This window comes from Pelophylax lessonae (genome assembly GCF_965119305.1).
Source record: "Pelophylax lessonae genome assembly, chromosome: 8".
Classification (NCBI taxonomy): domain Eukaryota; kingdom Metazoa; phylum Chordata; class Amphibia; order Anura; family Ranidae; genus Pelophylax; species Pelophylax lessonae.
In genome coordinates, this window is record NC_138775.1 from 64,379,372 (window position 1) to 64,403,876 (window position 24,505).

A 24,505-nucleotide genomic window follows, 5' to 3' on the forward strand; every position below is an offset into this window, starting at 1 on the left:
ACATAGAAAACACCTGATGCTTCCATACCTGGTATGTCCATATCCAGTATGGACGTGGGCAGCATATGACAAAACTGGTGCTTGGTAGTTGTCCCGCCACTGTCACATGTGGGAAAGGAGACATTCCACAGCTCTGTGTCAGCTCTGACTTCAGTGACTTGGAGCTTGGCCTTCCAGCAGCTGAACGGAGCAGCTATGGTGGGAAAAGAAGCTAACGTATGTGCTGCTGGGAAGTTGTCCAGTAAAGTAAACCTGCTTTGACATGCCTGAGCAAATCACAGGTTCACTATAAATCTGATACCACAAACAGAGCCTCCCAGACCACATAATGAGTTGAATTATATTCCACTAAATTACAGAGACTGTAGATTAAAGCAAATTGATTTTCTGACTTAAGCATAGTTGCAGTGTAGGGTAGCCCCAAACATTTTCAGATTGATTTAATGTTGCATTGGGCTGCTTAAAAATAATTAGTGGAGATTGTTTCACAATACAATGATTGTTAATCATTACCTTCCACCAGTGCATTTAGTAGTGTTTCTCAATATTACTAAAGTCTTAAAGGCAGAATTTTTTTTTCCTTGCTGCATTCTATGCAGTGAAAAACCTTCTTCATGCAGCTTCCCCCACAGCTCCCCCTAAATACAGTCTGATCCCGATCCAACGATGTGCGTGAGAGCCGAGGCTCCCTCGGTTCTCTTGCTCCTCAATGGCTCAGATGCAGCAGCGGGAGCCATTGCTTCCCGCTGCTGTCAATCACTGCTAGGGAGGAAGGAGTTAGAGGCGAGGCCAAGCCCCGCTCTGTGTGTCTTATGGACACACAGGGCTTGGAAGCGAGCACACACGAGTGCCCCCATAGCAAGTGGCTTGCTATGGGGGCACTTGGCAGGGGGGAGAAGTCAGGAGCACCAGCAGTGGGACCCAGGAAGGGGAGGATCTGGGCTTCTCTGTTCAAAGCCATTGCACAGAATAGGAAAGTATACCACGTTTGTTTAAAAAAAAAATATATATATATATATGAACCTTTAATATCACTTTACTTGTATTACAAGAGTAATACAAGGACACTGAATTTCAAAAGAGCCAGCTTCCCCAAACTGCGCTCTTTGCTGATATTTAATGGGATAGAATCCTAGGAACAAAGTGCTTTAAGAACATACTAAATAAATGTATTAGCCTGTGCATTCCAATGGGGAAGCAGTTTAAAAGAGCTAAAATAAACCCTGCGTGGCTAAACTCAAACGTAAAAATGCATATAAAAACAAAAGAAAAGGCCTTCAAAAAATACAAGGCTGAGGGGTCATTGTCAGCATTCCAACATGACAAAGAATGCAATAAGAAATGTAGGAGCGCAATGAAGGCGGCTAAGATAGAACACGATAGGCACATAGCGGAAGAGAGTAAACAAAAAAAAAAAAAAAAAACAAGAAACTCTTTAAGTATATAAGTAGTAAGAAAGTGAGGCCAGAACATATTGGCCCCATAATGGACGAGGAAGGGAAATTGGCTAAAAAAGGACAGCGAGAGAATGCAAAGGTTCTGAATAAATTATTCTCCTCAGTCTTCACAAAAGAAACAGGGGGATACAGTAACCTAGACTGTAATGTTAATGTTAATAACACATCACAGGAAGCACTGTCATGGTTAACAGAAGACAGATTCAGAAATAGACTGGAAAGACTTAACATAAATAAGCCACCGGGACTAGATGGCATACACCCGAGGGACCTTAAGGAACTCAGCCTAGTGATAGCCAGACCATTGTTCCTAATTTTTATGGACAGTCTACTGATGGAAATGTTACCAGCTGATTGGAGAAAAGCCAACGTGGTACCAACATTTAAAAAAGGGCCAACATATATCCCTGGGAACTACAGCCTAACATCAATAGTCTAAAAGAGGGCATGATAAGGATACCAGATTTTAGTAATGAAAACGGTATCATTGGTAGTAATCAGCATTGATTCATGAAGAATCGTTCTTGGAAAACCAATCTATTAACCTTCTATGAAGGAGTGAGCTGCCATCTAGATAAAGGAAGGCCTGTAGATGCGGTGTATGTGGATTTTTCAAAAGCATTTAATACAGTTGCCCACAATCGTTTACTGTGCAAACTAAGTTACGTAGGTATGGACCATAGGGTGAGTACCTAGATTGAAAACTGGCTTCAGGGGCGAGACCAAAGGGTGGCGATAAATAGCGAGTACTCGGAATGGTCTGGTGTACAAAGTGGGGTCCCCCAAGGATCTGTCCTAGGACCAATCCTATTTAATTTATTCATAAACAATCTACAGGATGGTATAAATAGTTTAATCTCAGTATTTGCGGACAATACTATGCTAAGCAGGGTAATAACTTCTACGCAGGATATGGAAACCCTACAAGAAGACCTGAACAAAATAATGGGATGGGCAACTACATTGCAAATGAGGTTTGATGTTGAAAAATGTAAAGAAATGCATTTGGGTGCCAAAAATACGAATGCAAGTTACTCACTAGGGGTGAACCTCTAGGGAAATCTAGGATGGAAAAGGACCTGGGGTCCTAGTAGATGACAAGTTCAGCGATGGCATGCAATGCCAAACTGCTGCAAGCAAAGCCAGCAGAATACTGGCATGTATTAAAAAAGGGGTTCACTCCAGAGATAAAACGATAATTCTCCCACTCTACAATACTCTGGTTCGACTGCATCTTGTGTATGCCGTCCAGTTCTGGGCACTGGTCCTCAGGAAGGACGTTCTGGAACTGGAAAGAGTCCAGAGAAGGGCAACAAAGCTAATAAAGGAACAGGAGGACTTCAGCTATGAGGAAAGACTACAAGCATTGAACTTATTCTCTCTGGAGAGGAGACACTTGAGAGGGGATATGATATCAATGTACAAATGCCGTTCTGGCGACCCTAGAATAGGGAACAAACTTTTCAGTGAAAGAGAATTCAAAGAGACACGCGGCCATTCACTAAAATTAGAAGAGAATCAGTTTATCCCTAAACTGCGTAAAGGATTCTTTACCATCAGAGTGGTAAGGATGTGGAATTCTCTTCCACAAGCAGTGGTATCAGCAGGGAGTATTGATAGTTTCAAAAACTATTAGATGGGCACCCTAACAACCACAACACACAGGGGTATACAATGTACAATTGACATAAACACACACACTCATCAAAAGTTGAACTGGATAGACTGGAGTCTTTTTTCAACCTCGCTAACTATGTAACTATGTACTTTAACCCCATATTTTGAAGCAGTGAGTTGCCAAGCACCCCCATGCATCTCAGATTACATTACACTTCCACAATGTGCAGATACTAGAATGCCTCTACTATGCAAGCCCTATCAAATGGCAGGCCAACAAACTACAGCTCAAGAAACCCCTAGCAACCTCTGAGAATGGCTGAGATAGACGTTACCCCTGAACCTGTCACATGCACCCACACACCAGCTACGTGCACACAGTCCACTCTGCGCTGCGTAACCTTTCTGCTAATTTTTTGAGCATGGCATGATCTGTGTGACCTCTATAACCCATGTACTGACTTATTTGCTAGCTTCTTGCACACTGCTTTCTAACCTGTTTAATCTATTTCATATACAGTATATACTGTAGTATTGTTTCTGCAGTAAAATTCCTTTAATTAAAAATAAGATCATATTATATAACTGGGATGTAATTTTTGGCGATGACAGTTTGCAAAAATACTACCAGTCAAGACAATATAGAGTCTAGGTAAAGCCAAACCTCATTGGATGGAGGGTAAGTTAGTGTGAGCTGTGGGCAAGAGAGGTATGGGCAAAGATGATCAGTAAATGGAAATTATAAAACTTTAAGGTCCCATTAAGAACATGCTAAAACTCATATCATTAGTGGCAATGTTATACAGTGGGTACGGAAAGTATTCAGACCCCCTTAAATTTTTCACTCTTTGTTATATTGCAGCCATTTGCTAAAATCATTTAGGTTCATTCTTCTTCCTCATGAATGTACACATAGCACCCCATACTGACAGAAAAACACAGAATTGTTGACAAACTGAAATATCACATGGTCCTAAGTATTCAGACCCTTTGCTGTGACACTCATATATTTAACTCAGGTGCTTTTCATTTCTTCTGATCATCCTTGAGATGGTTCTACACCTTCATTTGAGCCCAGCTGTGTTTGATTATACTGATTGGACTTGATTAGGAAAGCCACACACCTGTCTATATAAGACCTTCCAGATCACAATGCATGTCAGAGCAAATGAGAATCATGAGGTCAAAGGAACTGCCTGAAGAGCTCAGAGACAGAATTGTGGCAAGGCACAGATCTGGCCAAGGTTACAAAAAGATTTCTGCTGCACTTAAGGTTCCTAAGAGCACAGTGGCCTCCATAATCCTCAAATGGAAGACGTTTGGGACGACCAGAACCCTTCCTAGAGCTGGCCGTCCGGCCAAACTGAGCTATCGTTGGAGAAGAGCCTTGGTGAGAGAGGTAAAGAAGAACCCAAAGATCACTGTGGCTGAGCTCCAGAGATGCAGTCAGGAGATGGGAGAAAGTTGTAGAAAGTCAACCATCACTGCAGCCCTCCACCAGTCGGGGCTTTATGGCAGAGTGGCCCAACGGAAGCCTCTCCTCAGTGTAAGACACAAGAAAGCCCGCATAGAGTTTGCTAAAAAACACCTGAAGGACTCCAAGATGGTGAGAAATAAGATTCTATGGTCTGATGAGACCAAAATAGAACTTTTTGGCCTTAATTCTAAGCGGTATGTGTGGAAAAAACCAGGCACTGCTCATCACCTGTCCAATACAGTCCCAACAGTGAAGCATGGTGGTGGCAGCATCATTCTGTGGGGGTGTTTTTCAGCTGCAGGGACAGGACGACTGGTTGCAATCGAGGGAAAGATGAATGCGGCCAAGTACAGGGATATCCTGGACAAAAACCTTCTCCAGAGTGCTCTGGACCTCAGACTGGGCCGAAGGTTTACCTTCCAACAAGACAATGACCCTAAGCACACAGCTAAAATAACGAAGGAGTGGCTTCACAACAACTCCGTGACTGTTCTTGAATGGCCCAGCCAGAGCCCTGACTTAAACCCAATTGAGCATCTCTGGAGAGACCTAAAAATGGCTGTCCACCAACGTTTACCATCCAACCTGACAGAACTGGAGAGGATCTGCAAGGAGGAATGGCAGAGGATCCCCAAATCCAGGTGTGAAAGACTTGTTGTATCTTTCCCAAAAAGACTCCTGGCTGTATTAGATCAAAAGGGGGCTTCTACTAAATACTGAGCAAAGGGTCTGAATACTTAGGACCATGTGATATTTCAGTTTTTCTTTTTTAATAAATCTGCAACAACGTCAACAACTCTGTGTTTTTCTGTCAGTATGGGGTGCTATGTGTACATTCATGAGGAAGAAGAATGAACTTAAATGATTTTAGCAAATGGCTGCAATATAACAAATAGTGAAAAATTTAAGGGGGTCTGAATACTTTCCGTACCCACTCAGTATATAACCTCTGTTGGAATACAATAAAGAGGATATTAAGAGCAATTACATGGTGATGCCAACTTTCTGTTTGGATGTTCTTTGACAGCATGAGAGGCTCCAGTCTGAGCACACAGGAGGCTTGCCTATATGTTCAATGATTATTCTAGATTACAGCATCCCACCAATCTTTTGATGACTTCATCAGCTGCTTTGGATTAAAATCTAAAGCTGGCCTGCCAATAACCACCACGGTCCCTGATATGACTTTTAATGGGCTGTTTATGGATAGACTTTCGGGGTGAGCATGTACACTGCCCAGGCGACGTAACTGAAAAGCTGTTTGGAGGTAGTGTTAGAAGCATGATAGTATGAGCCCTTATTGTAACTCTTTTCTGATTTTTGCTGTTCTGTGTTTGATAACTAATCATCTACGTGTGCATCCCAATTAAAGGAATTTTACTGAACTTCCTGAGTACTTGCTCGCTCATATTTTATGTATATGGCATTTTTTTCCCCTCATGTAGGACACCAAAATTGCATCCCTTGAAAGAAACATTCGAGACCTTGAAGATGAAATCCAAATCATAAAAACAAATGGTGTCCTTCACACAGAAGACCGGGAGGAGGAAATCAAACAGATGGAAGTTTACAAAAGTCATTCAAAGTTTATGAAAAGCAAGGTATTTCCAGAGGAATTGAATAAAAAAATTGCAATTATTTACAGTATGTTACATAGTTTTTTGGGGCATTAAAAATTGTTGATTTCTATATATCGTTTATGACATGCTTCTTACTAAGCATTTGTTTATGAAATTGTATGTGTACTTTTAACACACTTTATATCTTTTAATAGCCTATGAGAGATGGGTCTACATGGGAGGTTTGCAAATACAACCTTTTAGCTGTGTTTGGTGGTTCGCAGAGAAATGGGAATACCCAGTGAGCAAGAACAAAGAAGGGGTTACTGTGGATGCTTTCATTGTATAACAGTGAGAATAAGGCCCCTTTCACACTTATGCGACGCGATTTTACCGCGCAATTTTGACGCGACTTTGCCGCGATTTTGACATGATTTTGAAACCAATGGCTATGGCTCAAAACACAATCAAATCGTGGCAAAGTAGTGCAGGAACTACTTTGAAGTCGGTGCGACTTCAAAACGCACTGATATGAATGGGGCTCATTAAAAATAATGGAAAACGACTCGTCATGCGATTTTGCGGTCCAAAATCGCGGAACAAGTCGCACTAGTGTGAATGGGGCCTAAAGAGTTTTATCTAGTTGGTTTTTTGTTTTTTTTAGCTGGCCATACAGGGTTAACTTTTAATTACAACATTTGTAGAACAAATGCTGATCAGAATTAACAAATTTTATTAAAACGGCCTTACAATTTTGTCCAGACCTGCTTTTTAAATGGAACCCCATAATAATTAAACAGGCTTCATTATAATATGTTCTGTTTTTCCAAACAAAGTCCACAGTGACAGATAGAATTTAATTTGTTTGAGAAAAGATTTCCATCCAGGTTCTTTAAATTTTCTTATCGCTGCAGTCCAAAACGAACATCAACTTTCCCCTACAAAGCATTCAGAAATCGAACAAATGTTGTAAAAATAGAATAGAATTTGATCATTTAGAAGTGATCACAGCTCCTAATTCCTCGCAAAAAAGTATCATTCCTATTATGGGGTGAATAAGCACATGCCCTGTTCCATTTACTATAATGCAGTACGCGCAATACCTTTACTGCAATGCAGTGCTTGAGCAACCTATTGTCAGGTGCCATATTTATGCAAATATCGACTTTTATATCATTGTAAATACATTTTCATAGAAACTTTAGTGACATTGACAGTGCTGTGAGGACTGTAGGCAAACCATGGAAGGCATAAACTGGTATGTTATAGTATCTGCGGTTGACGAATATTTTAAATGCATTTACTAAAAAATGTCTATCTCCTAAGATGAACATTTTCAGCCAGTAGCTCATTGTTCTCTGTGGACAGCACAGACATTCACAGAATGAACATTCAGTCTTTTTACCCGTTCAATATTGCTCTGTGCAGTTATCCATATCATCCAGAAAATGGTATTTACCAAGATTTTTAAGTATACTACTAACCACTGTTTTTTGTTATACCATACCTGCCAATTTATTTTAGCATTGGTATTTTTTTTTTTTTTTTTTGCACCACTAAATTGTTACATTGCTTTTATTTAAAATATTATTTCAAGTATTAATATGTCAAGTAGTAATATATATTCACTACTAGTTTTGGTGTGTACCTTTCACCTTTAGGTTTAGGTTGATGCAAGTATAACTTTTGACCAGGAGAATTTTGTTTTCGATTTTTTAATGCTGTCAAATTGGCGATCAATTTTGACAACAATGACAAGGAAGATTGAAGGAGAAAGATGGAAGTTTTTTCTTGAGAGAAAGAGATTCTAACTGTGAATGTGATTTTTGTTTGGGAAACATTGTACTTCTTGCAGTGTGCATCCCGAAATTGGACCTAGAACTCAAAACATTAGTAGGCCAACCAAACAGCATTTTTCAGTGTTTTCACACAAAATGTGTCTATTGGAATGTATTTATGAACTATTTCTCTGAATACAAATCTTCAAACAAAATTCCATTGGTATTTGGCCAACTTGAATAAGAAATAGTAATTGTTTCAGATTTTTACTGTTGTGTGTGGTCTGTCTACATGGACAGGAGGTGAGTACAAATCTCCAGTGCAACCTCTAATGACAATAAATATTGAACTGTCCCTGGAAAGCAGGCCATTGAAAATCAAAATCATTGATGTTTGCACAATGAAAGTCTTAGGGGACTAACCTTTTAAGAAAATCACTTGATCTACCTGATCTATTCATTGGTTTTATAAGCACCACAGAGGAAATACATATATAGGAGCATTTTTACCTGTCAGATGATTTGCATTTCTGTCCACCAAGGCTCAACCACCTGTTTGTACTGACCCCCAGATCCAAGTGTAAACTAAGCCTAAAGCCTCGTACACACGATAAGAATATTGGACGAATGACCATTTTGCGTGTTAGTTTTATATCGAATATAAAGAGGTTACTAAAGTTACGAAAATTCCCGTACGACCCAACACAACTTTGGAAGTGATGTAATTATTAATATTATACAGAATTTATATAGCACCAACAGTTTGTGCAGTACAATATGAGGGCAGACAGTACAGTTACAATACATGCGTTGTACTGTATTGCATCGTATTTATGTGTTTCCTAACATGCGTGCTCTTGGTTTTCCGATTTTTTTTCGGACGAATACTGTATTGATTAAACAAAAATCATACGTTCTGGTATTGTACGAGAAAAATGTTTGTGTTTGTCCCTTCGGACAATTTAGCATGAACTGTCATGATTGGCCTCAAAACCTGTGTACTAATGATCAGATTATCGTACAATCTCTCTGAAAGCGGTATTTTTCGTTTGATTTTCCGATCGTGTGTACTAGGCATTAGGGGTGTGTACTAGGCATTAGGGGTTTCTTTACTAAAACTAGAGAGTACAAAATCTGGTGCAGCTGTGTATGGCAGCCAATCTGCTTCTAACTTCTGCTTATTCAGTTAAATACTGAATTAGGCAGAAGGTTTTACATAGTTACATAGTTAGTCAGGTTGAAAAAAAAAGACACAAGTCCATTTGGCTCAACCAATAAAAAAAATATAAAAGGTTTCTATTTCTATGCATTAGGATAACAAACCTTCTGTGTGCAGCAGCTAGCCCTCAACCCCCAAAATACTTACCTGACCCACGTCTATCCAGGGATGTTGCACGGGAGCCTTGGCTGTCCTGAACGCTCCCTCCTCATTGGCTGAGACAGCAGCAGGCGCCATTGGCTCCCACTGCTGTCAATCAAAGTCAGTGAGCCAATGAGGAGAGAGAGGGGGCAGGGCTGAACCATGGCTCCATGTCTGATTGGACACACAGAGCAAAGGCTTGGCTCGGGGGCCCCCATAGTAAGCTTTGTGCTGTAGGGGCACTCAGCAGGAGGGAGGGGCCAAGAGTGCCAGCAAGGGACCCGAGAAGAGGAGGATTTGGGCTGCTCTGTGCAAAACCACTGCACGGTGCAGGTAAGTATAACATGTTTGTTATTTAAAAAAAAAAACAACAAAAAAACAAGGCTTTAATATCACTTAAAGTTTTGACCTTAAAACCTGGAAGCCAATTGGTTTCTGTGCAGAGCTGCACCGGAGTTTGCACTCTCCAGTTTTAGTAAATTAACCCCTTAGTGTTACGTAAATCTTACAGGTCTTGACTCTTCCTGAGTTTGTGACTGAACACTGAAAGGAGAAGCAGAACATTGATGCGCTCATCTGTCACTCCTCTCTCTCCTTCTATCAGCATGCTTCTGGCACTTAAGCATAATTGATTGACACCTTGTGATGGTTCTCCCCAATACAGAACTGTATTATTTTTGTATTTTATATCTGCCTGGAGTTCCCCTTGAGAGGCCTATAATTGCTGCTGATAATAAATGTGAAAGGTCAGTGCCCCATTTTAGCTAGGTCCTGGACTACAGCAGGGACTGTCTCTATCATGCTCAAGCACTGCACTTTGTTATTGAATAAGCCAACACATGTTCCCATTTGTAACTGTTAGGAAAATAGTCATTACGAATTATTTTAAAATATTATCATTTGTACAGATTGACCAGTTGAAGCTGGAACTGTCAAAGAAGGAATCTGAACTTCTTGCCTTACAAACCAAGCTGGAAACTCTTGGCAATCAGAATTCAGACTGCAAGCAACACATTGAAGTACTTAAGGAATCTCTTACTGCCAAAGAACAGAGGGCTGCGATCCTTCAGACAGAGGTACGCCTATTCGCTGACTGTAGTGCCCTCATTAATCACGTGCTATATTGCGAATTTGCTGTAACCTATTCTGACAGATTAAGTAATTGTTTTTTTATTGGCTTCTACTATGAGAAAAAGACTAAAATGACTATTAGACTGAATGGAATAACATTACAAAGTGGGACCTGAAGGAGGTATTGGCTTCTATCACAATTGGGCACAGCTGTTTATTGGCATAATTGCTAAAAGTAGCCAGAATGCGCAAGTGATAGAATATATGCAAGCCTTAAAAAGCACAGTTAGGCTAGAAATAATGAAAAATATGTTTTTATACATTGCTAAGAGTTAATGTTCTCTCAGTAGTGTCTCCAAAAGTTTTTGTTGATCTAATTCCTTTGTGCAGTATTGGCTGGGCATAGTTCCCCCAGCATTGGCACTGGCAGTGACCCAAGCTAACATAACTTCAGGAAGGGGTACGTGAAGCAGTGTTTCCTACCATCATTTAAGTGCACTTTAGCCTTTACTTAAAGTGGAACTAAACCATCCTATCTGTACAACCAGTGAAGTTGTCATCTTAGTTCTCTGTTTGATCTGCGGTGGCCACCATGCTGTACCCTTGATCAGTTATGATACCAGCGATTTGATGTTCTGACTGAGTGTGTAAAGACACTGTGACAGTTATCATCCACGGCATGACTTGAATGTAACTTTTTTTGGAAGCCGTTAAATTAATGGGTTTAGTTGTGCTTTGAAGTCAACTAAACCCAACGATTTAACTGTTTCCCAAAATGGTTACATTCAAAGCATGTTGTGAATGATAACTGAGACAGTTGCTTGTGCTCTCAGCCTAACTGTCAAGCCATCAAATGGCTGGTGTCATAACTGATCACATGTGCAGCACCATGGCAACTGCAGATCAAACAGAGAATAAGATGGCAGCTTTCTTGGCTGCAAAGTATAGACGGGTTTAGTTTAGCTTGAATGACATTTAGTTTACTAAAGCATTGTGTATCACAAACAGTTTTGGTTTTGCTTTTTTATTACAAACTTTTTTTACCTTCTTTTCATCCATTGATAAATGTCAGCACTGCTGATAGCCTTAACCACTCTTCACAATTGCTTTGCTCTCTGAAGAGAGCATTTAAGAGGTGGGGAGGAGGTGTTATACCCCCCCCCCCCCTCAATGCCTGCTTCAGCCCTTTGAACCCGGCACTAGGTTACCACAGCTGCATGCTTTGTACACTTGCAGAGTGGCTCCAATTACTTGAATGGGTGGTAAAGAGAAGGGGGAGGAGGTCATAACTGTAAACAGTACTATGTGATCATGATGATGACCAATCACCACGATCACATGGTACCCAGCCCTTCAGATCGGCTTGGTACAGTGTCTCTGTGTGCCGAGCTGTCTAAAGACAGTTCAGTACACAGTGTCTACTGGGCAGACAGTTATTTTTATAGTGCCATTCATAAATTACACTGGGCAAATAAAGGGCTACCAGTTAGCTGTTGAAAGACATCAGCTGTAGACAAGTTGTTAAGCCTCTTTGCAGCTACCTCACATTACCATACATATGTACTCCATCAAATGCTGCATGTTATTTCTCACGGTGAGTTTTCTGATGCTGAAAACATTCCTGTTTGCAGTGAGATTTGTTATGGCTGCTTGTAGTGTACATTGGGAGACCATGTTACGTGGTGACTATGCTGGAAAACAATTGGAAATAATGTATCAAGTGCACCATTCTCAAGTTCTGTGTTTAACCCTCTTAGTACGGACATGTTTATTTATTTTTTCCATAAATTCTTTTTTATTTTTATTTAGAAATACAGAACAAAGGGTATACAAAGTGTTACAGAAATTTTTAGAACAAGCAAGGACAATGTAGTATCGTCAATTGCAAGAGCAGCATAAACACTGGTATTAACGTACGTCACACTCAAAAAACATAAATAATCAAACCTCTAAGACCGTTTCAGGGGCTCAACTCCTGAGCGCTCAAACCAAGTCGGGGAACTAACCCTGGGTACGCGCACCCAAGAGCAGCCGTTCATAATAAGGTTACTACTAGAGCATAAAGACATTGTGCAACAAACGACAAAGTAGCATAGAAAAGTCGCCCAAGTTTTTAAGAAATTCTTAAAAGTAGTGAGGTTTGGCCAGGTTGAGGTGTAGTGTGTATTATCTTGCCAGTGGGCCCATAGCATGTTTATTTATTTTTTAAAAATTGTAGCAAAAAATGAGATTACCTTGGGGTGTCCATTTTCCAAAAATGTTCTGGCATTTTCATTTTAACATAAAGTAGGGGAAAAAGTTTTTTTTATACAATTTTTTTAACCTCCCTGGCGGTATGATTATGTCTGGAATTACATACCAAAAGCGGTACAATTCTTTTCATGGAAATTTGGCGTTATGTATTATAGGCCTACAATTCTTAGTAATTACTGACTTAAACCTGACCAAAACAAGACTCTAGTAGACATCCCAGATGTGATAAATTTGAAACACAAACGCATGAATTATAATCGAATCAATAATATTATTTTATTATTTAATATATAATATATATAATAAAATTATATTATTGATTAGATTATAATTCATGCATTATATATTATATATAGATATGTGTGTGTGTGTGTGTATATATATATATATATACATATATATATATATATACACACATATATATATATATATATATATATAATATATAACGCATGAATTATAATTGAATCAATAATATAATTTTATATATATATATATATATATGCATGCATATATATATATGCATATGCATATATATATATATATATATATATATATATATATATATAATATAATATAAAGTGTGTTTTGTGCAACGTTTTTTTTTTTTTTTTTTTTTGAATTTCCCTCCCTAGTTCCGCTCCCATGCAGCATTGCTGCTGCAGGGAACGGAACTAGGAAGTGATCGTACCGACGGAGGGACGGAGGAGTGGCGGGACTCTCGGCTGGCGGTCGCAGCAATGAGAGATCATCGCTGGATCGCCAGGATAAGGTAAGAGAAGCTCCGCTGCGCTCTCTGCAATCCACCCCGAGCGTGACTCGGGGTTACCGCTCCTGCAATGAAAAATCAACCCCGAGTCACGCTCGGGATTACCGCTAAGGCGGTTAAAGTAAAAAAATTAAAAAACAGCAGTTATTAAATACCACCAAAAGATAGCTCTATCTGTCTCAAAAAATTATATAAAACTCATTTGGATGCAGTGTTGCATAACAGAGGAATTATTAGTCTAATTATCACAGCGCTGAAAACTGAAAATTGGCCTGGTAATGAAGGGGCTGGTACTCAAGTGGTTAAAGGAAACCTTAAATTACTGACGTCATGGTGATCATCATTACATCCATTAGATAGAGTATTATTGGAAAGGTACCTTTCTGTGGTAGAATTATATGGGTTCTATTAATATGCAAGATATTTGTACATGGAATGTATTTTTTTAGGATGTTTGTGAGTAGCATAGACAGTGCTTGAAATGCACACACTCTCCACTGCTATTAGCATAGTCTTTTTTTTTTCCTTTTTATTAATGCTCCATAAGTCCAAACTAAACACACTAACAGCTTTATGATTTATTCGTTTCCAGCTGTTCCAGCTCAATGAGCAAATAAGTAATAGTCCTTGCTATATTTATAATGAATTATTGACATTCACAAGGAAGCCTCAGATCGCTGCCATAAAAATGTGTTCTCTGCGTTAGCTGGCTAGAAACCACTTCCTTTACCTGGATTATATTTAAGTTAAGGCGCATTTGTGGATAATGCCATTATCAATGGTAGGGAATTTATTATGTATTTAAACTGTGGCGTTGTGCAATTATTTGCCATACCGAAAATTAACATTGATTATAATTTGTTAACTGGTAATTCTGTGAACTGTTGAGATATTAAAAGCCTAAAAAAAAAAAATTCTACTGATAGAATCAAAAGAACAGGTAGATTGGATTAGAAGGTTAATTTGCTCAATATTTTTTTTTTCAATTCTTCATTTGTAAAGGCCCGTACACACGTACCGATCGTCGGCATACAAACGTCGGTGGACGAAGGATCTGCCGATTGTACGCGTGTTAGTATGGTGCCTCCGACAGATGTCTGCGCACAATCCGCGGACAAAAGTCTTTCTTGCAAACATGAAAATATTTGTATGCCGACACCAGAACGGACGATTGTTCGCCTGTCAGTACGCAATTCTGCCGACACACAGCTACAAATCCCAACACGCATGATCAAACCAAATGAGTTCCCGGAAGAATTTTCTCTAGTAAACTCAACATTTTATTCAGAAAGAACTTTCGGCTCGCGGAAGTCCAAGAAATAGGTGAAATGCGGAGCACATGCTCATCTTGATAAATGTGAGAAGAAGGAAGATGCTGCTCATAATGCCATACTTTTCTAATAAAAAGGCATGTGTTCTGTTATGATGAAGATAATGTTTGTCTATTCTATCTGTTCTATCAAATTTTAGAATTAAATAATTTGAACTCTTCACCATTATTTTTGTATTTTCACACCAAAGATCTAACTATTGATATGACCCTTTATTCTTTTATGAATTAATGTCTAAAACATATTTTTCAGGTTATGTACAATATTAAACATGTTAACAAATTCAGATAGGCCATTTTTTATTTTCATTTTCTTTATTTTTTGGATCTCAGCAAAAAAAAAACAAAGCAAACATCAATACTTTCCGTATAATAAACTAAACATAAAAAAGGTCCATTTTGACAAAATTAAACTAGAAACTGGCAAACAGGGGTAAAATAAATAATAGGGGGTTACACAAATTAAAGTTGGTGATAGCTATAATCAGGTTGCCATGAGGGCAGGTTTGGATCCTGCTGGCCATATTGCCACTGGCCATGTGGCATTTGGCGAGGTGGTGGGTGTTGTGGAGGTGGAGGTGGAGGGCACGGGTGCTCCTGGCATGCATGGCTGTGCTCATTAAGTATGCCGTTTTCAGCGTTTTGCAGCACATCCAGAATAATTTTTCTGGCATACTGACACTGCCTGAGGTCTACCTTATCCAGGATTTTGGCAGTCATATTCCCGAAGGACTCATTGGCCTCCGGTTTCCGACGTAGGGCTATGGTGGCCTCCTGGATAAACTCGTCGGTGATGTCATCCACGTGCTTCCTCTTTTGCCTCCGTTTGGCAGGAGGAGGTGGTGGTGGAAATAGTTCCGCAGGCTCCGCAGGCTCCCCAGGCTCCTGGCTGCAACCTGGCTCCTCCTCAGTGACACTTCCCTGTTGATGAAATGAACAATTGATTAGAATGTTATAGTGTATATAAAAAGTCATGTTTGTTATATTATTGTGAACAAATAGCAGACTTTACATACAGTGGCGTATCTAGGGTCTCCAGTGCCCTTGTTGAGGAGCTGTATTTGGCAACAACCCCCCCCCCCCCCAAGATCAATGGAAAACTGTAACCCACCCCCCCAAAAAAAAATTAAAGGGCATTAAAAGTTTCTAATTTGCCCCTTGTTTGCCCAGTGTAGAGCTCTCTAGTGGGCAATCATTGTCTCAGGTGTGAAAAAGAAAGAGAGGGTTGAGAGATAGAGAGAGGGAGAGAAAGAGGGGGTGTGAGAGAGAGAGGAGGGGGTTGCAGAGAGAGAGGGGCCTGAACTTGCAGAGGGCTTGATGTAGGGCATTGAGGGTGAAGCAGTGCAGGGAAACATGAATAAGGAAGCCACCTGCCTTGCTGACCCAGAGTGAGAGACCAGAGACATGGAAGCAAGGATGGATGGATCATTTGCAGGAGCTGTTAGTTTTGTATTAAAAAAGGTTGAGCCAGAGGAATGCTGAGGCTACAGCAGTGTTTCTTTGGACCAGAGGTGTGCTGGGGATGCAGCAGTGTTTGTAAGACCAGAGGTGTGCTGGGGATGCAGTGAGAGGCAGTCTCAGTCTCCTGGTCTTTTGGCTCAGCTGCTCTCAATGTTTTACACCTGCATGAAGCAGCTCTCAATGTTTTACACCTGCATGAATCTGCTCTCAATGTTTTACACCTGCATGAATCTGCTCTCAATGTTTTACACCTGCATGAATCCGCCTGCAAACTGGGGGTTCTGGGGTGTGCAGGCTGAGTGGATTGTTCAAATAAACAATAAAACAATGCCAATGTTTTTGTGACCCACCCCCCTTGGCCTGCGCCCCTGGCGGTTGCCTGTCATGCCAACCCCTTGCTATGCCCGTTTACATAAAGGGTCAATTATGGTTTAGCTTATAATTTTGTTACATGATTACATTTTAGCAGACAATATATTGTGAAATGCCATACCTGAGTAAAACTCTCCTCCAGGAAATCCTCATCCTGGCTTGGATCTACAGACACTGAGCCCTCTGCCGATGTAGAAGGCAGTGTAGAAATTGACGGCCTGGATTCCATGGTGTCTGCCAGGAACCGCATGTTATCAAAGTACCACAGCCGTGGTACATATACATTCCGTGCCCCTGCTCCAGACTGGGTGGAATCTTCAATTTTTTTTAACTCCCGCCTGTAGGCAGTGCGAATACTGTTTATTTTTTTTCGGATATAATCAAAATTTGCCCCAGGACAGACGGGCTTGTAGAAGGCCACCAAATGTTCCATGGCCTGTTTTCTGAGTTTTCGATTTTTATAATCTGCGGACTTGACTTGCCACAAACAGGGCAGTTGCCTGAATTCATCAATGAAACTTATTAAAAAGTTGTGGGTGGTGAAATTGTCCACCATATTGCAGGACAGTATATGCCTGCAAGACACAAAACAACACAAAACATATTAAAATAGCATGTATTTTGGCACATAATAAAGATATTCCTAATAAAAGCTGTATAGGGCCCAAAACACACACTTTCTATTAAAAGAGTCGTACCTTTGTTTGTGGGGAAAAGTCGTGATTCGCCGCTCGATCGTGCTCCAACTCTCGATATGTCCGCTAGCGAATCGTCGGCCGAACGATCTGGCGTCCTTTAAATACAGCGCAGGCGTCAACTCCTCCTCCAGTGGCGGGCTTGTGCAGGGGTGTGTACGTGCCGAAGATCAGGCCTACATGCGACACTCACACCTGAAGCAGAGGAACAATCTTTTAATCAAGAAGAATGTCTGAAAGATCTCAGAGTTCATCAAGTGGGGGCCGAAGTGATTGGGCCACCCGAAAATCAAGGGCTACACCCATGTCAAAGGCAGAAATGGTGGAGATGGTCTCCATTTTAGAAAAAACGGATTACGATGGAAAGTTGGCAAATTACGAGCGGCCCAATGCCAGGAAAGATGGCATCATGGACAAGGTGGTGGCCTGTTTGGTCAGAAAATTCGGTGTCGAGCGATCGAAAGATCAGATTAGGAAACGATGGTCTGACCTCAAACACCGTGAGCAGGATCAGCTTTCCCAAATCCATCGGATTTTGAAAAAAAGTAAGTTTTATTTTTTCTTTATTTTTTTAATCATGCAATATGTTTTTTATAATTTGGTGTATGTTGTATTAACATGTCTAGATTATAATGTCTATGTAAAAAGTTAGATTACTCATTTTAGTTGTCATGTCGTGATTTGATCGATCTATTGTTGATGTTTTAGTATATGACATTAAAAGTCAGGAAGCCATAGTGAAAAATATATGTATTGTGTTGCAACGAACGTTCTTTCCTGCACGAATCTTCTCAGCAAACATTCCTATTAATCACAGATTATTATTCAAACCTTTAAATAGGAGAAAAACGTAAACTCCGTGCCAAACAGTGGGAAAGGAGGAGGAGAGGTTTGGCAGCTCCATCTGCAGTGGAGGAAGAAGAGGAGGACATGGGCACAGAAGGTGGCACAGATTCCACTAAAGGTAATTGGTTCCTATGCACTGTCAAACATTAATGTACCATATTTTTCGTAGATAACCATGTACATGTCTTCATATTTGTTACTAAAAGAGCTATCAAGCAGGGCACCATGTCCTAACAAATGTACCTCTGGTGACTTTTATGATATGGCCAATGTTTTGTATTATGTAGATGAAGACATTATTCCAGAAATAATACTGGTGGAGCCAACAAGTGACCAGACATCAGAGCAACATGAAGGTTGGTAGGCACAGATTTTTGTGTAGTGGTATCATAGAAATATGTGTATTTGCAATGATTGTTTAACCTTATATTCTTGTATTCCCTTACAAATTTACATTGCAGATGTTGCATCATGCCAGGATGTGGCATCCCCAGCCAGGTCAGAAGCCCGATCTCCTGGCAACGTGCCAAGCAGCATGGAAGCCAGTTCAGAAACTGTGGAGGAACCAGGACCAAGTGTCCAAGAGCCAATTGTGTGCCCACGTAGGTTTTTTCAGAATGATTTTTATCAGTGTTATTTTTAGCCTCCAATTTACAACACTAGTTCCCTATGGGAGCCTCTTTATTTGAATGGAAGTGGCACCGTAAGTCGGATCAGGATGCTCTGACTTGCGGGGCCACTTGCGTTGTGAAGATTTTTGAGGGGGAACTACACCCAAAAATTTAACAACCCACCGTGGGTGTCCCCCCAAGTTCACAACCAGGCCTTTTGTGTGTGGTATTGAGTTTGAGGGTATGCCCACAACAAAAAGACAGCGTGGGTTACCCCCAAAACCCCTACCAGACCCTTATACAAGCATGCAGCTTGTCAGGCCAGGAAAGAGAACGAGCAAGCGGACCAAACACCCCCTGGACCACAGCAGGACACATGCCCTCAACATGGGGGGGTTTTGTTGCTTTGGGCCAGGGGGCCTCTGCACCGCACACCCAAAAGCACCTTACTCCCATGTAGAGGAGGACAAGAGCCTCATCCCCACAACCCTGTCTGGTGGTTTTGGGGGGTCATGCGGACAGGGGGTTCCTAGGACTTTGGAAGCAACCTTTAACAAAGGGTGGCCCCCAGATCCCAGACCCCAATCACTATGTGAATGGGTATGGGGTACATAGTACCCCTACACATTAACCACATAAATGGAAGTGTATGTGAATAACGACAGGAGACGTTTATGAAATGTTCTTAAATATCTTCATCCGGTCTTCTCCACTCTGCTCTTTGGATCTTCTCCTCTCCACTCTTCTGCTGTCCAATCTTCTGCTCTTATGTTGTCTGCTCTTTTGCCCTAGGCTCTTCTTCTTCCTCCTGTCCTCCTCCAATGCTGTTGCCGTGCATTCTGCCCGTCTCTGGTCTCTGCATCTTAATATATATACATTACAACCATGCCCTCACAATGACGTCATCATGCGTTCACACCCCTAATGAATATATAGTAAGCTCAGGAGACCGGCAGAATCATCAGCAACAGCATCGGAGGAGGACAGGAGGAAGAAGAAGAGCCTAGGGCAAAAGAGCATAAGAACAGGGTAGGTATTAACTCGAGAGGAATTTAAGATTACCTGGACACCAAATGTTTCTCTATTATTATGACCTCATGTAGGTGATTCACATTGACTCATTTTTTTTTAATTTTTACAGACCATGTTTTACATAGTTGCACATTAGCCAAATTGACCCGTGAGGCTCTCCAATGCTGCGCAGACCTGGAACAAATAAAGGAGACTGCAACGGCATTACAAATCAAAATGCGCAATTTTGTGGACATGATTGGCAAGTTTTAAGCCACAATTTTACTAGGTTTTTAATGTTTGTATTGGGATGTTCCTGATGTTACAATTTTTTTAGAATGTTTTAGGGCATTTTAATTACACTCAGATGTTAAAGAGTGTACCCAAGTTTGGGAAAAGCACTTTACAACACCCTAACCCTAACCCTAACCCTAACCCTAACCCTAACCCTAACCCTAACCCTAACCCTGTGAATGTTTGATACTAAAACGTTTTTACATTCAACAATGTGTGTTCAATTCTTTATTAGACTTTAGTTGGGGGGTCGAGGTCTAAAGCTGTGTAAAGAAGCACTAAATGTATGATGGCTGTCCTATTCACATATTTACATGTTAATGAAAGCATTTTGGACACTGCCATATGCGAGTTGCTGGAGGTGTCAATGAAATGTTAAAGATACCCCCAGTTTTAACGCATATCACAGTGCGATCTGACATTTCACACAGGATCGGATCACACAAGTTTGAACGATTGTGCGATCCTATCCTGATGCGGCTGAATAAATGCATCATGTGCGACTTTTGTGCGAGTGCAGTGCGAATTGAGCCATACAAACTGTATAGCTGATTTTCGCATGAACATCTGATCGCATGTAATAAAGGAGCAGTGCGCTACGATATTACATGCCATCAGATGTGCAGTGTGAATTGAGACATACACTTTGTATGGCTACATTCGCACTGAACACGCATACAAGTCGCACATGACCCTTTATTTCTGATGTATCTGGATTGGATCGCACAGTGCTTAACACTTGTGGAATACAATCCTGTGGAAAAAGTAAGTGGCGGGTCACCCTTATGCAATGCTGGAAGGCTGCAAAGTCGCAGACTTCCCGCATCGCATAAGTGTGACTCAACACTCAAGGTACTAGCAGTCCTAGGATTCAATATGGCATTGATATTGGCAGTAGAAATCAGTGTAGGGAGATCAGTGTAATCTATAGTGTATTGCTTGTTCGTTGCTCTAGTTCACTTTCCATTACCTATATATATAACACTTTGAGATGAACAATGATCAAGTTTCACATAACACTGACATATCCTAACATTGGTGGGCAGTGAGAAGGATGTCATAAATGAACACAACATAACAGGTGTAGGTACTTTGTTAATACCCTAATGTATTATATGAAATATATAGTATGGGCAACTTCTGGACAATGAACACCAATGTAAGGTGACATTAGATGAACCTTGGGTGTGACCTAGTTCTCAATGTGACAGGGTTTGTGTACATTTTGTGGGGTGCAGAAGGCCCTTGTATTTACACCACTGGCTAAAAAATAACACATGGCCATCATCACTTTGGATCAGCTGGTGAGAGACTACAGTCAAGAAACACACTGATGAATGTATTAACCCTTCCAAAGTCACACATATATAACACATGATTAACCCAAATAATTGTGTTTGGCATATGTGCCCAAATGATTATAATCCACAATACAGAATCATTGCAATTTTTGTTTAATGTGTTGAAAAATAATATATCTCTGACATTTATCTTGTGTGTCCAATCTTTAACAAGATTAATGGGTGTGTGACAGTGATTGCTGCCAGGACACAGCTCCTCTCCCCACGAAATAGTCCAGATATTCCTGGCGGATCTGACGGGCCCTGTGTGATGCCAATGCTGACCGTCCAACTTCCATTGACGTCATGGACTCCACTTGGTTAGAAGGTTGGGCCTCTCCACTTGTACCTGGCATAGCAGGGTCAGTATCCAGTTGCTGCAAGACATAATTTTGTGCATTCCTGCGTAGGAAGTTGTGCAAAATGCAGCAACACAAGACCACATTATCCACTTTGTACAGTGCCAGGTTTATGGACGTCAGGAATATCCGGAACCGGTTGGCCATTATCCCGAAGGCATTCTCCACAACTCTGCGAGCTCTGGACAACCGGTAGTTGTAAATCCTTTGGTCTGGGGTGAGGTTCCTCTGAGGGTAGGGCTTCATGAGATGCTCCCCAAGCGCAAAAGCCTCATCTGCGATAAACACAAAGCTCATACCCTCAACAGTTTGCTCCCTGGATGGCAGGTTCAGAGTGCCGTTCTTTAGACGACGAGCGAACTCCGTCTGATCAATAACTCCCCCATCCGAATTGCGGCCATTTTTGCCAATATCCAAAAAAATAAACTCATAGTTTGCATTAACTATGGCTAGCATGACTATACTAAAAAAACCTTTATAATTATAATAAAATGTGCCGGAATTCGGAGGGGGGACAATGCGGACGTGCTTCCCATCAATAGCACCCCCACAATTGGGAAAATTCCACTTCTCCAGAAATTGATCAGAAATCTCCAGCCATTGCTCTGCGTTTGAAGGAAACTGTGGGGAAAAAAAAAAAAAAAAAAAAAAATTAGTGCTTGAGCACATCACATTATTAATTACACACACAGTTGTCTGTTAAATGCTTATGCAACTTGCTAAAAAAATATACAACAGGAAGGCAAAGGTTTGGATATGGGGATGTAACATCTACATACATTTCTTTTCAAACTCCTATTGTTCTTATATTGTAAAGGGCCATACACACTAGAAGATTCTCTGAAGACTTTTTCGTGCAGATTTAACTTTTCTATGTAGTGCAAGGGCCTACCAGATTGCATAGGATTTGAAAGTGTTTGTTGGACCTCATATTATTTGGTTTTGGTAAATCGGAAGGATAAATTGTTCTGACAATCTTCTAGTGTGTATGGCCCATTATACTCACCAGCTAGAGCTGAGATTTACAAACTACGGCCCTCCAGCTGTTGCAGAACTACACATCCCATGAGGCCTTGTAATTCTCTCACATTCACAGACATGACTAGGCATGATGGAAATTGAAGTTCGTGAACAACTGGTGGGCCATAGTTTGAAGACCTCTGAACTTGAGCTTTGGTATATGCTGACTTTGAGATTTAGCATGTGGGTGGGGGGATGGGTAAGTAAAACTGGGCATTTATACATCAATTAGGGCTTGTGGTCAGTGAAGGTTTTAACATCATTACATAAACATACAGAATCATAGGTGGGAATGGATGGACTGATGTATTTTAGATAAATCATTAACTAGGTACTAAAACATTGGCCAAGGAATAATTGTTTGAGGGAAAGCAATAAAATGACCCAAATTCAAAATACTGTTAACAGGCAATGCGTTTAGGGACACATAGGAGAGAATGGTGGGGTGGTTAGTGGGTAATTTTACAAATGGTTAAAGATAATCTACATCTTTACTACTATGTGCATGCGGACAGAGGGTAGTTTACAAATAATGGCCTGTGTCAATTGCTGTACATCCAAAAACATCATAATTCGGGTGAAACTAGTAATACATGTAATGTAAAAAATCAAACATACCTTGATATAGTCCTTCTGCAAGACCTTGATGATGGCAGAGCAGGTCTCAGGGATGATGACTCCCAGTGCTTGGGGGGAGATGCCTGTGGTGAACTTCAGATCCTGCAGGCTTCTCCCTGTTGCAAGATACCTCAAAGTCGCAATTAACCTTTGCTCAGGAGTAATTGCAAGCCGCATACAAGTATCCTGCTTCAGAATATAGGGGGACACCAGGGCAAGAAGACGGTAAAAGATGGGATCCGTCATCCTCAAATAATTCCTGAAGTCATCAGGATTATTTTCCTGGAGCTCCCTCAGCAAGGACATATGAGAAAATTGATCACGGTTAAGCAACCAATTTTTCGTCCAGGAGGTCCGCTTCTTCTTCCTATTGCTCGTACGTCGTCTCAGAGCCAAAACTCCAACACTAACGACAGCAACGGACGAATTCACGGTCGCCATAATAAATTCTCGAACGATGTCTCGGAAAATAGCGAAATGTCGTCAACCAAACAAATGCTACCGAAATCAGCGCGAGATGCCCAGAAGGGTCACGGCCAAACACTCACTTCCTCTTTTGTAGCGGCGAACGTGCGTGGAACGTAGTGACGTCATTTTCTGTCGGAAGACAAATGTCCTGGGCAAGTTTGGAGCACTTTTCAACAGACAAACAACAAACACACCAGCCGCGAACATTTGTAGGACGTTCCGTCGGCCGACGATCGGTACGTGTGTACGGGGCTTAAGAATCAACAATGTCAATTACACATCAGAAGACATGAACATTTTGAATATGATATAAGTAACCAATGAGCATGAACATTCAGGTCCATAGTGCAACAGATCGCTACGGATTTATATATGGTCAGTTGTACCTCTACAGAATAGCTGCTATTGTACAATTCACAGTTTAAATGCGCTTAATTTTTTTTTTTTTTTGATGCCGCAACTCTTTTTCTAGCTTTAGATATAATGGGAAAGAGATGGCACCTCTGTTTTATTTTTTTATTATTGTCTCTGTCCCCATTTCGAGATTTCCACTTTCTGAATGGTCACAAAGACTTTAGTGAATGGAATCAGAGGAAACTGTTAAAGAAGAATTGACATTTCTCTATCGTTCATTGACAGACGCAGCTCCATATCTTCTTAGACCATTGGGTTATGCTCCTCCAATAAGGAATAGGCACTAGGCAGGAAAAAAGCTTTACCATGCCTATGGGGGCTGCCC

At 40.8% G+C, this 24,505-nt stretch overlaps 1 protein-coding gene across 6 annotated transcripts in view; it reads left to right on the forward strand.

The window, feature by feature from the left end:
• ERC2 (ELKS/RAB6-interacting/CAST family member 2) overlaps positions 1 to 24,505 on the forward strand; it is a 1,553,364-nt gene that overhangs the window by 359,120 nt on the left and 1,169,739 nt on the right. For all 6 annotated transcript variants that reach the window (XM_082265097.1, XM_082265099.1, XM_082265101.1 and 3 more), the window contains 2 exons: positions 5,997 to 6,152; positions 10,157 to 10,324. In XM_082265097.1, the coding sequence (XP_082121223.1) occupies positions 5,997 to 6,152; positions 10,157 to 10,324 (324 nt within the window). The remainder of the gene's footprint in view (positions 1 to 5,996; positions 6,153 to 10,156; positions 10,325 to 24,505) is intronic.